We start from the raw sequence: 14,522 nt of genomic DNA, 5'->3' as shown, positions 1-14,522 counted from the left end.
CCTGCTTTCTGCCATGGGTCCAAGTAGATGGTTTCTGTAGTTACTTTGGTGGTAAAGGCAGTGGGCTCTGGACAACAGAGACAAGGCAGTTATTATATGACACCAACCACTTGACAACCGTTTATTGAGTGAAAAGTGCCAACTTGTAACCATGTGCTGGGACACAACCTTGAACAACGTGGCCCCAGGTCTTCTTCACTGTCATAGAAATTGTACTTTAATTTGGGGGGGGGGGAGATATAGAGGTGAGGGAGACAATAAACTAATGAGTGCACAAACCATGAAGTCAAATACTTTGGCAATGACTGTTGGGAAGGGAACGTCTGGTGGATGGAGCACCCAGACAAAGGGAGAGCAACCTCATTCTTCATCACCAACGCTTCCCTCATGATTCCCACGGACCTGCCATTGGACTCTGTGTTAAAGAATCCGGCATGGTGCCATTTATGTCTTTGATTTTACACATGATGACAGAGAGGTTGACAGTGGTAGGACACATCTGGGACAATGAGAGCTGGAGCTCGAATCTATTGTGTATCATTCTCACGTCCACTCTTGGAACCACTTGAACTTTAGCCTCCAATCACTGAGCAGGGACCTTGCATTTGGAAGTGCACAGAAGAACGGGGTTGAGAAATCAGTCCTGGCTGAGTGTCAAAAACTTACCAATGGATCTTAATGGCCTTTGGAGCTAAGAAGGTTCTATTTTTTTTATATTTTATTTTGGTATATTTCTGAAATGAGAAACGGGGCGGTAGAGAGACAGACTCCTGCATGCACCTAATCAGGATCCACCGGCAAGCCCATAAGAAGGCAATGCTCTGCCTATCTGGGGCCCTTGCTCCATTGCAACCAGAATCGTTCTAGCACCTTAGGTGGAGGTCATTGGGGCATCCTCAGCACCCCGGCCAACACTGGTGTAGTGGAACCTTGACTATGGGAGGGGAAGAGAGAGATAGAGAGAAAGGAGAGTGGAAAGGGGTGGAGAAGCAGATGGGAGCTTCTCCTGTGTGCCTTAGAGGGAATTGAACCCGGGACTTCCACATGCCTGGTTGAGACTCTACCACTGAGCCAATAGGCCAGGGATTAAGGAGATTCTTTGCTGAGGTGACATATGACACTTGGGGCACATGACTCTGTGTGGCCATTTGATCTATTTAGTTGTCACAAAGCCTAGAGGATGTTTCTATCACTTGGTTGTCAGGGGCAAGGATGTCCTACAGTGCACAAATTATTCCCCCAAACCCTAGTAGTGCTGCCACAGTGCAATCCTAGGAGGCCAACTCATTTCTTAGTTGAGAAAAATGAGGCCACCAGAGTGGGCTCAGCCTGGCCCACAGCACACGGCCCTAATGGGGAATAGGTAGGTCTGCAGAAACTAATTTGGCCCCCGGGACAGCTGTGAGGACTCAGGGGAAAGGCAGGATGCATGAGCGGGTGACCCGGTGAGAAGAAGGGGGTTCTCGGGAGGACTGGCTCAGAACAGCCTGAAGCCATGCGGTGTTGCACATCCAGGTTGAAGCTGGAATTCTCAGAAATGAGCTCTGGAATAGTTTACCTAATGTTGCCTTGAAAGAAATGAACAAAAAAAGAAAGCACCACTAGATGGTTTGCTTTACATGACTCCCCACCCTTGCTGTTCAGTCCTCTTTCAAATCCTTACTAAAGGTGCCTCCCCTAAAGGAGCATGGGCTTTGGTGTAACCGACCAGCTCTGTGAACTTGAAGGAGTTCATCTCTCTCCCTGAGCTTCAGTCTCTCATGTGTTATGTGAGAAAGATTCAGTAACCTTGAGGGAGTACTGTAAGTAAGGTATGACAAAAGCCAGGACATTAGTAAACATCAGGGGAGCTCCTTACTTGAATCTACCTTTCCTTCTGTACTCAAGACACCCAGAATGTCCAGTCTCCCATCCTATTCTGGCTGATGTACCTGCCCCAAGTTCCCCGCCAGGTCTCTCTGTAGTTAATCTAGAAAGGGAATTCTGCTGGACGATGTACAGTAGTGGGAGCTGCATTTTCAGATTTTCATTATGTTGCCACCAGTTTGAAAGCTTTGACTTAGACAGTAATCGTGTAGCAGGACTTGCCTACATCATAATTCCCTTCACCCCGGAGTCTCTGGTGCTCCTCCTTATGCACCGCTGCGTGAATGTTTCCTGCTGAGGAACTTATATTTCTGCAGTGGCCTTAGAATCTTAAGACCCATGAGAGGGGATGTTACACACCTCAGCTAGGGCCCTATGGTTTCCTCCCAAATCCATTTCTCTGGGTCCCTCCTCCACTTCTGGCCTAGCACTGTGACAGAGTAATCAGCCCTCTTCCTGGAGAAACCCAGGCTGGACATCTGTAACAAAGCTGAGTGACAATTTCTGATTTCTGTAGCCACGACCAGGGCTGGTGGATCAACTAACAGTCAGCATCATGGGGACCACAGGGCTTAGAGAGAAAGCAACAGGCAGCGGGAAGCACATGGAGCAGCTTGTGCAACACTGACCCCGGAAGCCCAGTCTTTGGGGAAACTTTGGCAAAAGAGAAGGCACATTGAGTCAGCATCGCCAGATACCATTTAAAAAAGTAGCCTCCATCCCCCCGGCCTCCTACTCCATTCACCATTTTCCCTACAAGTGGGCACCATGCAATAACACTATTCTCCAAGGGATTGGGGCTGGGGCAGGGACTTTAAGGAGAAATGAAGGACCATGTTGCTGCCAACCAGCCCACTATGCTGTCCTGTGTCTTTAGCATCTGCCCCAAGGTCATTACACAATGGTCAGTTATGGCCCTAAAGCCTGGGACCTTCCAGTGCCATCATGCTGCATCCAGGGAGTAGCTGAACCTCTGAACAGGGAGGGCCGTCTGTGAGGGTAATGACAGCAGGCCTTAGGTGCGGGGCAGCTGGATTTTTCTGGGTCATAAGAACCAATCGTGTGCATGTGTCCCCAACCCCACAGTAAGCATATTGGTAGCTTGAAATCCACCACAGTGGGCATGTTTACATACAAATACAGCAACACTGGAAATCAGGGCTCGCTTTATAGAAAAGCCTGCTATGGAATTTTCAGGGAAGCCCATTATAAAATATCGAGCAGCACATCAATGCCCACCTGCCACCCTGCCAGTCTGAATAGCCTAAGAGCTGTCCTGCTGGTCAGAGTGGGAACGAAAAGGTCGATGTGTGACACAATGCCTGGTGGCAGGCTATGCACACTCCTGGGAATTTCTACTCTGGAAATGTGAGACCCTCCAGATTTTGGGGCTGGGGAAACAGTTGAAGAAGATACCTCCAAGTAGCCCCAACCCCACTATTCTCAGAACAAAATTCTGCTTCCACTTTCTTTAGTAGGACAGAAAAAATGCATCCCAAGAGGTCACCAGGACCACTTTCTAAATTCAGGAGAGGAAATCCTACCTCTTCCAAAGTCAACTCACAATGATAGTTGGCAAATCCTTGGTTCTACTCTTCTTAAGAAGATAGTTGAGTTTCAAACCATCCCGCATCTGCAAAGACTTTTCTATTCCTAGCTCCCTCCTGCTACACCATGTATGATTTTCATTTCCATGCAGTTGATTTGCAAGTCATTTCCTCTTGAATAGCCTTCCACAGAAAGTGGCTCTTGTTCTTTAATGCTCTGACAACTTTCTTAATCAGTCAGTCCCATTATTCAAGAAAGCTATTCTTTTTTAATAACAACAAAAAATGATTATTTCACATCTTATAAATCCTCTCATTCTCAGCATTGCTACGCAGTTCACTGCCTTGCCATTGCATGAAGCCGCCAGCAGACACACTGTTTGCTCGGATTCATGCAGATTGTCCTCCATAGAAGCCGCCTGGACAGAGAAGAGAAGTGTCACTTACTCTGGTGTGAAAGGATTTTGTGCACAAATTCTTTGTTTGTAGAATTTTTAGAGTCTTTGTTTTCCAGGTTCAAGGTACTGATGGAGTAGGAAGTCTTTCATTTCTTGTGTAACTATGGAGACAGAAGTCTAGGGATCTCAGTCATTCAGAATGCAAAGTGGAGGCAAATTCTTCTTTTTACATAGGTGAGTGTGGATGAGCAGTAAGGACACCAAACATTTCCTGGATGCTGAGTTCCGTGTAAACATTTTTCTGTGGTCACTTGGTGGCACTTCTCTCTGTGGGTTCTTTCTTAAGGGCATTGGGTGCAGGTAATGAGGTGGCCTTGTTTGGGGTAAGGTGGGTGGCAGTAAGGTGTTTTCCAGAACTTGTGGAGCCACTGAAGGCTGGGAATGGGAGGGGGACTGATGTAGGGCGGGAGGTCTCTGTGCTGGCGTGCCAGCCCATGCTAAGGATCCCTGACCCAATTTAGCTGAATGCTTATGAGGAACTAGTTTATAGCTACAGCTGTAAGTAAAAAAGCTGAGGGTCCCAGCAGATCTAATCGTGCGTCAGCCTTGTAGATATTGCAGGAAGGCTGTTTATTCTCCTTAAAACTTTTGCAAAGATATTGTACAAATGTGCTGAGAAAATTGTAACCTTGTGGGGTTTGCCTATAAATCCCCCTCTCCCCTTGGAGCTCATCGCTGTTTGTTGCTTTCTCAGTGCAGCAGACAGACCACTGGCCAGTGAATAAAGCTTCCCAAATTCAATCAATTTGGGGTTTGGTTCCGTTCAGTGCAGTTGCACCACAACAGTCTCGTTGCCAGTGAGCAGCCTTTTCTTTCTCTTTCATTTTTTCTTTCTTTCTCTTTCTTCCCTCTCCCTATTCTTTCTTCATTTCTTTCTTATCACAAAGAATAATTTTGTTTTAGATGTGCTTGTTTAAATATATTGGTAGCACTCAAGGAGTGCACAGATGAAAAGAAGCTTCATACTTTCTGGGGATTTTGTCCAGTGTCAGTCTAGTGGGCGTGGCATGGACATTTCCCAGAATCCCTTGCCTGCAGGGGCAGGTGAGTGTCCACTGGGAGGAGTAATTAGCAGTCATTTGTTAGGGTGAAGCAACAGTGTTGAGCTAGAAGATGGAAACAGTGCCAGGCCCTGTGGTATCTCTACGCACTGTCATCCACCTGCTGGCTCCCGCTGCTGGAGTTGGGCAGCACCTGGACCCACAGTGACTGCCGGTTCCACTGCTGCCTGAAGTTCTGGGCCAGGAGTCCAAGCATCAGCATGGGGAAAGGGCAGCTTCCGTTCATGTCACTGTCCTTTCTATTGACACCTTCTACTTTGTCCTTGCTGTCGTCCGTATCTAGTGTCCCTTCCTGACTGCTCGCTTGGCTGATCTCTAGAGACTTCCCTCCCTGTGCTTGTTGCCAGGCAACAGCGTGCACAGACTCACCCACCAGCTCCCACAATTGCAAACTATCCAGTTGCTAAACACACTCTTATTCCTCAGGATCCCAGACTTTCTCAGTTCCCGGAGCCCTTACGTCCCAGTACTTTTCCTCAGCGCCCGGAGACAAAAGAAGAACCGAACTCTTCCCCTCAGGACGTCTTTAGATTCAAACAACTTAAGTGATCTTGTCTATAGATGCCTAAAAATACACATCTATTGAAAAAATGATATTTTATTTCATTTTTAAATAATCCATGCCAATGAGATATGTACACCTGGTGTGCAGATATTAGAATCCATGGGACAATATCCTCTCAGTTCCTGTTCCACACTCATTTATCTCAAATCACCGGAAACCAGGCTTTGCAGAGACATGCCCACTTTGAAAGGAATGCACCACAAACTAACCTTGAAACTCTGAATTTTCTCCTACTTGTAGTTCCCAGGGTGTCCCGGAAATGTCAGGTGCAGTATGGAGCCCTTAAAAATTGGAACTGTGAGTTAACTGTGGTCCCTGTGTGCCTCAGCACACAGTTTGGAAACCCTAGCCTTATCTCACATCATGTCTCTGATTAAACTCTGACTGATACACACATAATCCCATTGAAATTTGGGTCTATTTTCTCCCTGTGTTTGTCTTCTTCATATATATTATAAAATATAAACCAGAAGATACTGTATTTTTCTTTTTTATTTAACATTAACAATATAAGCATATTCACATGTCAATAAATTTTTTTAGAAGTCATTCATGTCGGTATCCTAGCTCATAATAACAACAGTTATTGAACTCTTCCTCGGTTATCGATCTTTCCAGATGTGCTGCTTTTTACCATTATCTGTGACAGATCCTGGAAGCAGGATTATAAGGTGAGTTTTTCAAATGATCTCGGTACCCACTGCCAAAAGCGCTTCTCAGAAACACAGCAGTGAGTTACATTTCCATCAGAAATATGTGACAGGGATTGTGTCGCATCATTCTTACCTGCTTTGGGTATTTTCATTAATAAAAAAAATTGACATCTGGTTATTATCTTAGCAGGCAAAAGAAGAGGTTCACTCTCATTAGCATGTCCTTAATTACTAATGTAATTGAGATTTCATATTAATGGCTACTGCATTTTTCGATGACTTATTGGTTAATATCTTTGTTAATTGTATGACAATTGGGCATATAGAATAATTATGGGATAGAAAAATCCACGTGGTTTTCCTACTGATTTGTAAAATTTCCTGATACATTAGGGGAGTTGATGATAGCATCTTGGTCTTAATTTTTAGTTTGTTATATACATTTTTTCTCCGTATTAACATTTTTGTATTTTATGTTTTATAATGTGTGTCAATTATAAGCCGGGCAATTTCTTTTTCAATAAATTACTTTTTATATTCAAAATTTGCTTACAATGTTTGACCTAATTATTTTTCTAAAAGGTTTTACTTTGTTAAATTAAGAGCTAAGATAGAATGCTTTGGGGGTGAACAAAAGCTACATAGTGATTTGGTGCTGACCTTCTAAGTCCCTGCCAGGAATCTCTATTAGGCCTGTTTCCCTGGTCAAACTGACCGTCTCATTAGGTTCCTTCCAATCACAGCACATGGAAGGATGTGGTGCATGTGTGGGTGGCAGGCTCTACTCACAGTGGTTTTATATCCCTGGTGTCAGCCCCACCCACCCTACCTGGGCTCTGTTGGCATTCTTGTGGCTGTCACCTCACTGAGCACAGGGCTCTTAGAGAACACCCCTCCCACCTGAGCCTAGTCTCGGAGGGTTGCTTTGCCGGGAGCAGGTCCTCAGTCACCACATGGGAGTGAATTGATTTGTGGAATCAACAATGGGAATACGAGTCAACTTGAGTCCATCTGCCGAGGATTTCAGTGCCGACACCATAAACAATGCTTTGAAATGATGTATTGAGCTTGAAACTTGATTGAATAAGCTCCTTTCAAAAACAACAAGAGCATAAGGGTGAGAACAGTAGTACATCTTTGTTATAATCATGAACGTGCACAAGAGAAAACAGGAAGTATAACAAAGTTCATCAACAATGAACGTTGTATGTAATAGGGTAAAGAGATTTAGAAGTGAGTTTGAAGTCTGGGGTTTTGAAATAATGACTCTACTTTTTCCATGGCTACTTCCAGATATACAACCTTTTATACACAAGGTCTGTATCTGGCACTAGACCTGAATTGCTTGATTTTAGTCAGTATAAAAATATTCTCTAATGAAAGTTCCATTGTCAAGAACAATTTCCCAACTCTCTTTTTTATTAGGTCTCAAGTTCTGCCATCAGGAGTTCTATGTTCCTGAGGGCTTCCAGCAACCTAAACTCTGAAGGGGGGAGTCAACTGTGGAAATCACTGTTTCCAAGCTCACTGGTGGTGCGGGTTGACATGAGGGGATGCTCAGTGGCTTTGTTTACAAATATTTATAGTCACGAACCTGGAACCCTGTTCGGCCCAAGCCCATGGCTGACGCCCTCTCCTCCGTCATCCAGAACGACATAGCCCACTCATTCATCTCCAAGGAGAAGTTCATGGAGAAGACTCAAGGACCAGAGATGATCTACCTCAACACCAGGTGGCGTTACTCCACACTGGTCAGTGGTCACTATCTGGCCGGGACACCCCAAGCTGCCTCCCCTCCAGCTACAGCCACTGTGCGTGGAAGATCACTCTTGCTGGGACCTGAGTCAGAACCCGTCAGAGAGTTCCTGCTCCCCTGCAGATGGGGACATGGAGCTGGTCCTGTCCTGGTTCTTGGTGTGGAAGAAGGGGAGCCATTTTCCTGGGCTCAGGGACTGGAGACTGTAGAACAACTCATGCAGGTACTCGCGGAACTTCTCGCCAACAAAAACATAAATAATGGGGTTGACACAGCAGTGCATGTAGGAGATCACAGTTGTCACTTGAGTGGCCAGGGCTAGGTGGTCTTTCTGACTACAGTAATTGACTGAAAGAACATCTTCAAAAGCAGAAAGAGACATAGTCAGATTGAAGGGCGTCCAAAAGAGAAAAAAGATGATCATGATGACAAAAATCAGACGCACAGCTTTGGACTTCTTCTCATTGGGCCGTCTGAGCAGAATCTTTATGATCCCCGTGTAGCAGACGATCATGATCACCAGAGGCAAGACCAGCCCCAGGATGTTCAGTTTCATAACCAGAAACTCTCTCCAATGATTGTAGTATGCAGGAGCGATAAGTGAGTTGCAGATGTAATGACCTTCAGTGCCCAGGGAATGTGTAAAGAAAAAGTCTGGAATTGAAGTCAGGATGGCCAGGATCCAGCTGACTATGCTGGTGATGATACCAAATGTAACAGTCCGGACCCGAAGGGCAAACACAGCATGGACGATGGCCAGGTACCTGTCGATGGTCAGCAGGATGATGAAGAAGACCTCACTGTACAGACCTACATAATAAAGCGCTGACAGCAACTTGCACATGACACTGCCAAACACCCAGTTATCTTTGAGAAAGTAGTGAATCCCGAAGGGCAGCGTGAAGACGAAGAGCAGGTCAGAAATGGCCAGGTTGAATAGGTAGATGCTGGTCATGTTCTTGAGCCTCTTGTGTTGCAAGAGGACCAGGACCACCAGGATATTGCCGACCAGGCCAATGACAAATACCAGGGAGAACAAAGTGGACACCACCTGCACTAGAAAAGACCTTACGGTTTCAAACAGGCACGAAGTTGTGTCCCCGTAGTTGACTTTTGGGGTCTTGCCATAGTCCATTGAAATGTTTGAAATTTCCATCCTGCTTTCTGACATGGGTCCAAGTAGATGGTTTCTGTATTTACTTTGTTGGTAAAGGCAGTGGGCTCTGGACAACAGAGACAAGGCAGTTATTATATGACACCAAACACATCACAACTGTTCATTGAGTGAAAAGTGCCAACTTGTAACTATGTCCTGGGACGTAACCTTGAACAAAGTGGCCCCAGGTCTTCTTCACTGTCATGGAAATTGTACTTTAATGGAGGGGGGGGATATAGGGGTGAGGGAGACAATAAACTAATGAGTGCACAAACCGTGAAGTCAAATTGTCAAATACTTTGGCAATGACTGCTGGGAAGGGAACGTCTGGTGGATGGAGCACCCAGACAAAGGGAGAGCAACCTCATTCTTCATCACCAACGCTTCCCTCATGATTCCCACGGACCTGTCATTGGACTCAGTGTTAAAGAATCCGGGAAGGCACTATTTATGTCTCCCATTTTATACATGATGACAGAGAAGTTCGCAGTGGGTAGGACACATCTGGGACAATGAGAGCTGGAGCTCACATCCAGTGTGTATCATTCTCACGTCCACTCTTGAAACCACTTGAACTTTCAGCCTCCAGTCACAGAGCAGGGACCTTGCATTTGGAAGTGCGCAGAGGTACAGGGTTGAGAAATCAGTCCTGGCTGAGTGTCAAAATCATACCATTGGATCTTAATGGCCTATGGAGCTAAGAAAGTTCTATTTTTTTTTCTATATTTCTGAAATGAGAAACGGGGCAGTAGAGAGACAGATTCCTGCATGCACCTAATCAGGATCCACCTGGCAAGCCTATAAGAAGACAATGCTCTGCCTATCTGGGGCCCTTGCTCCATTGCAACCAGAATTGTTCTAGCACCTTAGGTGGAGGTCATTGGGGCATCCTCAGCACCCGGGCCAACACTGGTGCAATGGAACCTTGGCTATGGGAGGGGAAGAGAGAGATAGAGGAAAGGAGTGTGGAAAGGGGTGGAGAAGCAGATGGGAGCTTCTCCTGTGTGCCTTAGAGGGAATTGAACACGGGACTTCCACATGCCTGGTCGGGACTCTACCACTGAGCCAATAGGCCAGGGATTAAGGAGATTCTTTGCTGAGGTGACATAAGACACTTGGGGCACATGACTCTGTGTGGCCATTTGATCTATTTAGTTGTCACAAAGCCTAGAGGATGTTTCTATCACTTGGTTGTCAGGGGCAAGGATGTCCTACCATGCACAAATTATCCCCCCAAACCCTAGCAGTGCTGCCACAGTGCAATCCTAGGAGGCCAACTCATTTCTTAGTTGAGAAAAACGAAGCCACCAGAGTGGCCTCAGCCTGACCCACGGCCCACGGCCCTAATGGGGTATAGGTAGGTCTGCAGACACTAAGTTGGTCTCCAGGGACTGCAGTGAGGACTCTGGGGAAAGCCAGGATGCGTGAGGGGGTGACCTGGTGAGAAGAAGGGGGTTCTCGGGAGGACTGGCTCAGAACAGCCTGAAGCCATGCGGTGTTGCACATCCAGGTGGAAGCTGGGATTCTCAGAAATGAGCTCTGGAATAGTTTACCCAACGTTGCCTTGAAACAAATAAACACAAATGAGAAAGCACCACTAGATGGTTTGCTTTACATGACTTCCCACCCTTGCTATTCAGTCCTCTTTCAAATCCTTAGTAAAGATGCCTCCCCTAAAGGAGCATGGGCTTTGGTGTAACCGACCAGCTCTGTGACCTTGAAGGAGTTCATCTCTCTCCCTGAGCCTCAGTCTCTCATCTGTTACGTGAGAAAGTATCAGTAACCTTGAGGGAGTACTGTAAGTAAGGTAGACAAAAGCCAGGACATTAGTAAACATCAGGGAGCTCCTGACTTGAACCTACCCTTCCTTCAGGACTCTAGACACCCAGAACGTCCAGTCTCCCATCCTGTTCTGGCTGATGTACCTGCCCCAAGATCCCCGCCAGGTCTCTCAGTGGTTATTCTAGAAAGGGAATTCTGCTGGATGATGTACAGTAGTGGGAGCTGCATTTTCAGATTTTCATTATGTTGCCACCAGTTTGAAAGCTTTGACTGAGACACCAATCGTGTAGCAGGACTTGCTTGCATCATAATTCCCTTCACCCCGGAGTCTCTGGGGCTCTTTCTTATGCACCGCTGCGTGAATGTTTCCTGCTGAGGAACTTACATTTCTGCAGTGCCCTTAGAAACTTAAGACCCATGAGGGGGGATATTGCACACCTCAGCTAGGACCCTATGGTTTCCTCCCAAATACATTTCTCTGGGTCCCTGCTGCACCTCTGGCCTAGCCCGGTGACAGATTAATCAACCCTCTTCCTGGAGAAACCCAGGCTGGACATCTGTAACAAAGCTGAGCGACCATATCTGATTTCTGCAGCCACGGCCAGGGCCGACGGATCAGCTGGCAGTCAGCATCATGGGGACCACAGGGCTTAGAGACAAAGCAGCAGGCAGCTGGAAACACAAGCAGCAGCTTGTGGAACACTGACCCCAGGAGCCCCATCTTTGGGGAAACTTTGGCAAAGGAGAAGGCACATAGAGTCAGCATCATCAGATGCCATTAAACAAAGTAACCTGCATCCCTCCTGCCTCCTAGTCCATTCAGTTTTCCCTACAGGTGGGCACCATGCAATAACACTATTCTCCAAGGGATTGGGGCTGGGGCGGGGACTTTAAGGAGAAACAAAGGACCATGTTGCGGCCAACCATCCCACTATGCTGTCCTGTGTCTTTAGCATCTGCCCAAGGTCATTACACAATGGTCAGTTATGGCCCTAAAGCCTGGGACCTTCCAGTGCCATCATGCTGCATCCAGGGAGTAGGTGAACCTCTCAGCAGGGAGGGCTGTCTGTGCGGGTAATGACACCAGGCCTGAGGTGTGGTGCAGCTGGCTTTTTCTGGGTCATAAGAACCAATCGTGTGCATGTGTCCCCAACCCCACAGTCAGAATATTAGTAGATTGAAATCCACCACAGTGGGCATGTTTACATACAAATATAGCAACACTGGAAATCAGGGCTCGCTTTATAGGAAAGCCTGCTATGGAATTTTCAGGGAAGCCCATTATAAAATATTGAGCAGCACATCAATGCCCACCTGCCACCCCTCCAGTCTGAATAGCCTAAGAGCTGTCCTGCTGGTCAGAGAGGGAACAAAAAGGTCGTTGAGTGACACAATACCTGGTGGCAGGCTATGCACACTCCTTCAAATTTCTAATCTGGAAACGTGAGACCCTCCAGATTTTGGGGCTGGGGAAACAGTTGAAGAAGATACCTCCAAGTAGCCCCAACCCCACTATTCTCAGAACAAAATTCTGCTTCCACTTTCTCTAGTAAAACAGAAAAAATGCATCCCAAGAGGTCACCAGGACCACTCCCTAAATTGAGGGGAGGAAATCCTACCTCTTCCAAAGTCAGCTCACAATGTGAGTTGGCGAATCCTTGGTTCTACTCTTCTTAAGAAGATAGTTGAGTTTCAAACCATCCTGCATCTGCAAAGACTTTTCTATTCCTAGCTCCCTCCTGCTACCTCATGTATGATTTTCATTTCCATGCAGCTGATTTGCAAGTCATTTCCTCTTGAATAGCCTTCCACAGAAAGTTGCTCTTGTTCCTTAATGCTCTGACAACTTTCTTAATCAGTCAGTCCCATTTTTCAAGAAAGCTATTCTTTGTTAATAACAACAAAAAATGATTATTTCACATCTGATTGCCCATCTTATAAATCCTCTCATTCTCAGCATTGCTACGCAGTTCACTGCCTTGCAGGTGCATGAAGGGGCTATCAGATGCACCGCGTGCACGGATTCATGCAGATTGTCCTCCACAGAAGCCAACTGAACAGAGAAGAAAAGTGCCACTTACTCTGGTGTGAAAGGATTTTGTGCACAAATTCTTTGTTTGTAGAATTTTTAGAGTCTTTGTTTTCCAGGTTCAAGGTTTTGATAGAGTAGGAAGTCTTTCATTTCCTGTGTAACGATGGAGACAGGACTCTAGGGATCTCAGTCATTTAGAATGCAAAGTGGAGGCAAATTCTTCTTTTTACATAGGTGAGTGAGCAGAAGTAGTAAGGACACCAATCACTGCCATGATGCTCAGTTCTACGTAAACTTTTTTCTGTGATAATTTGGTGGCACTTCTCTCTGTGGGTTCTGTCTTAAGGGCATTGGGTGCAGGTAATGAGGTGGTGTTGTTTGGGGTGAGGGAGGTGGCAGTAAGGTGTTTTCCAGAACTTGTGGAGCCACTGAAGGCTGGGAAAGGGAAGGGGACTGATGTAGGGTGAGAGGTGTCTTTGCTGGCGTGCCAGCCCATGCTAAGTACCCCTGACCCAATTTAGCTGAATGCTTAAGAGAAACTAGTTTATAGCTACAGCTGTAAGTAAAAAAGCTGAGGACCCAGCAGATCTAATCTTGCCAACAGAGGCAGGATGCGTTCCTTGTGCGTCAGCCTTGCAGATATTACAGGAAGGCGGTTTATTCTCCTTAAAACTTTTGCAAAGATATTGTACAAAAGTGCTGAAAAAATTGTAACCTTGTGGGGTTTGCCTATAAATATTCCTGTCCCCGTGGAGCTCATCGCTGTTTGTTGCTTTCTCAGTGCAGCAGACAGACCACTGGCCAGTGAATAAAGCTTCTCAAATTCAATCAATTTGGGGTTTGGTTCCGTTCAGTGCAGTTGCACCACAACAGTCTCGTTGCAGAGAGCAGCCTGTTCTTTCTCTTCCATTTTTTCTTTCTTTCTCTTTCTTTATATTTTCTTTCTTTCTTTTCATTTTCTTTCTTATCCTTTATTATTTCTTCTAAAGATTGCAAGTGAAAGTGTTTAAACGAGAATCTTGTGTCCTCTGTTCCTCAATAACCTGGTTAATAAACCAGGGGGAGGTGGCAACTTCTCTTGGCGCCCCTAGTCCTCCACTGTCACTGCTCATTTCCTCCACTGTCACTGCTCACTGTCCTCCACTGTCACTGCTCACTGTCCTCCACTGTCACTGCTCACTGTCCTCCACTGTCCCTGCTCACTGTCCTCCACTGTCACTGCTCACTGTCCCTCTCCTCTCCCCTGTCTGCCCCAAACCCACAGCACTGTTTCACACAGAGAAAACCCCAGCCCGGAGTGAATATAGGTCTGTAGAATGGAGTTCGCTGTCTCTCTGAGCCCAGGCTCCTGTGAAGATCAAATCCCAGCTCTCCCCTTGAGACCAGGGCAGATCACTAGCTTTCCTATGTCCTGGCTCCCCCTCCATCAAATGAGAACACGGATGCTTAGGCTCGTAGGAGGATGCACAAGGTCAGCTTGTATGAGTGTTGGGTACAGGAAAAATGTCTCATAGATGATGTTTATTTCGGTTTTCCTCACAGTAGCCAACACCCGCTCTGTGCTGGTGTCTCTTTGGGTCCCACCTGCTTTTCTATAAAAGGAGGACTGTGCTAACCCCTCTCACAGGCATGTTGTAAAGTACCCT

At 46.3% G+C, this 14,522-nt stretch overlaps 1 protein-coding gene across 1 annotated transcript; it reads right to left on the bottom strand.

Moving 5' to 3' along the window:
- Nucleotides 1-7,994: 7,994 nt before the first annotated feature.
- Nucleotides 7,995-9,062, bottom strand: LOC136382457 (C-C chemokine receptor type 1-like). Its single transcript, XM_066351725.1, has one exon. The coding sequence runs from the start codon at nt 9,060-9,062 to the stop codon at nt 7,995-7,997; it is 1,068 nt and encodes a 355-aa protein (XP_066207822.1).
- Nucleotides 9,063-14,522: the final 5,460 nt, after the last annotated feature.

This window comes from Saccopteryx leptura, chromosome 10 (assembly GCF_036850995.1).
Source record: "Saccopteryx leptura isolate mSacLep1 chromosome 10, mSacLep1_pri_phased_curated, whole genome shotgun sequence".
In the NCBI taxonomy this organism is placed as follows: domain Eukaryota; kingdom Metazoa; phylum Chordata; class Mammalia; order Chiroptera; family Emballonuridae; genus Saccopteryx; species Saccopteryx leptura.
This window is presented reverse-complemented; position numbering and strand designations above follow the sequence as displayed.

Bases quoted from the DNA above. Each gene is read 5' to 3' on its own strand.
- LOC136382457 (XM_066351725.1), bottom strand. From the start codon at position 9,062: ATGGAAATTTCAAACATTTCAATGGACTATGGCAAGACCCCAAAAGTC.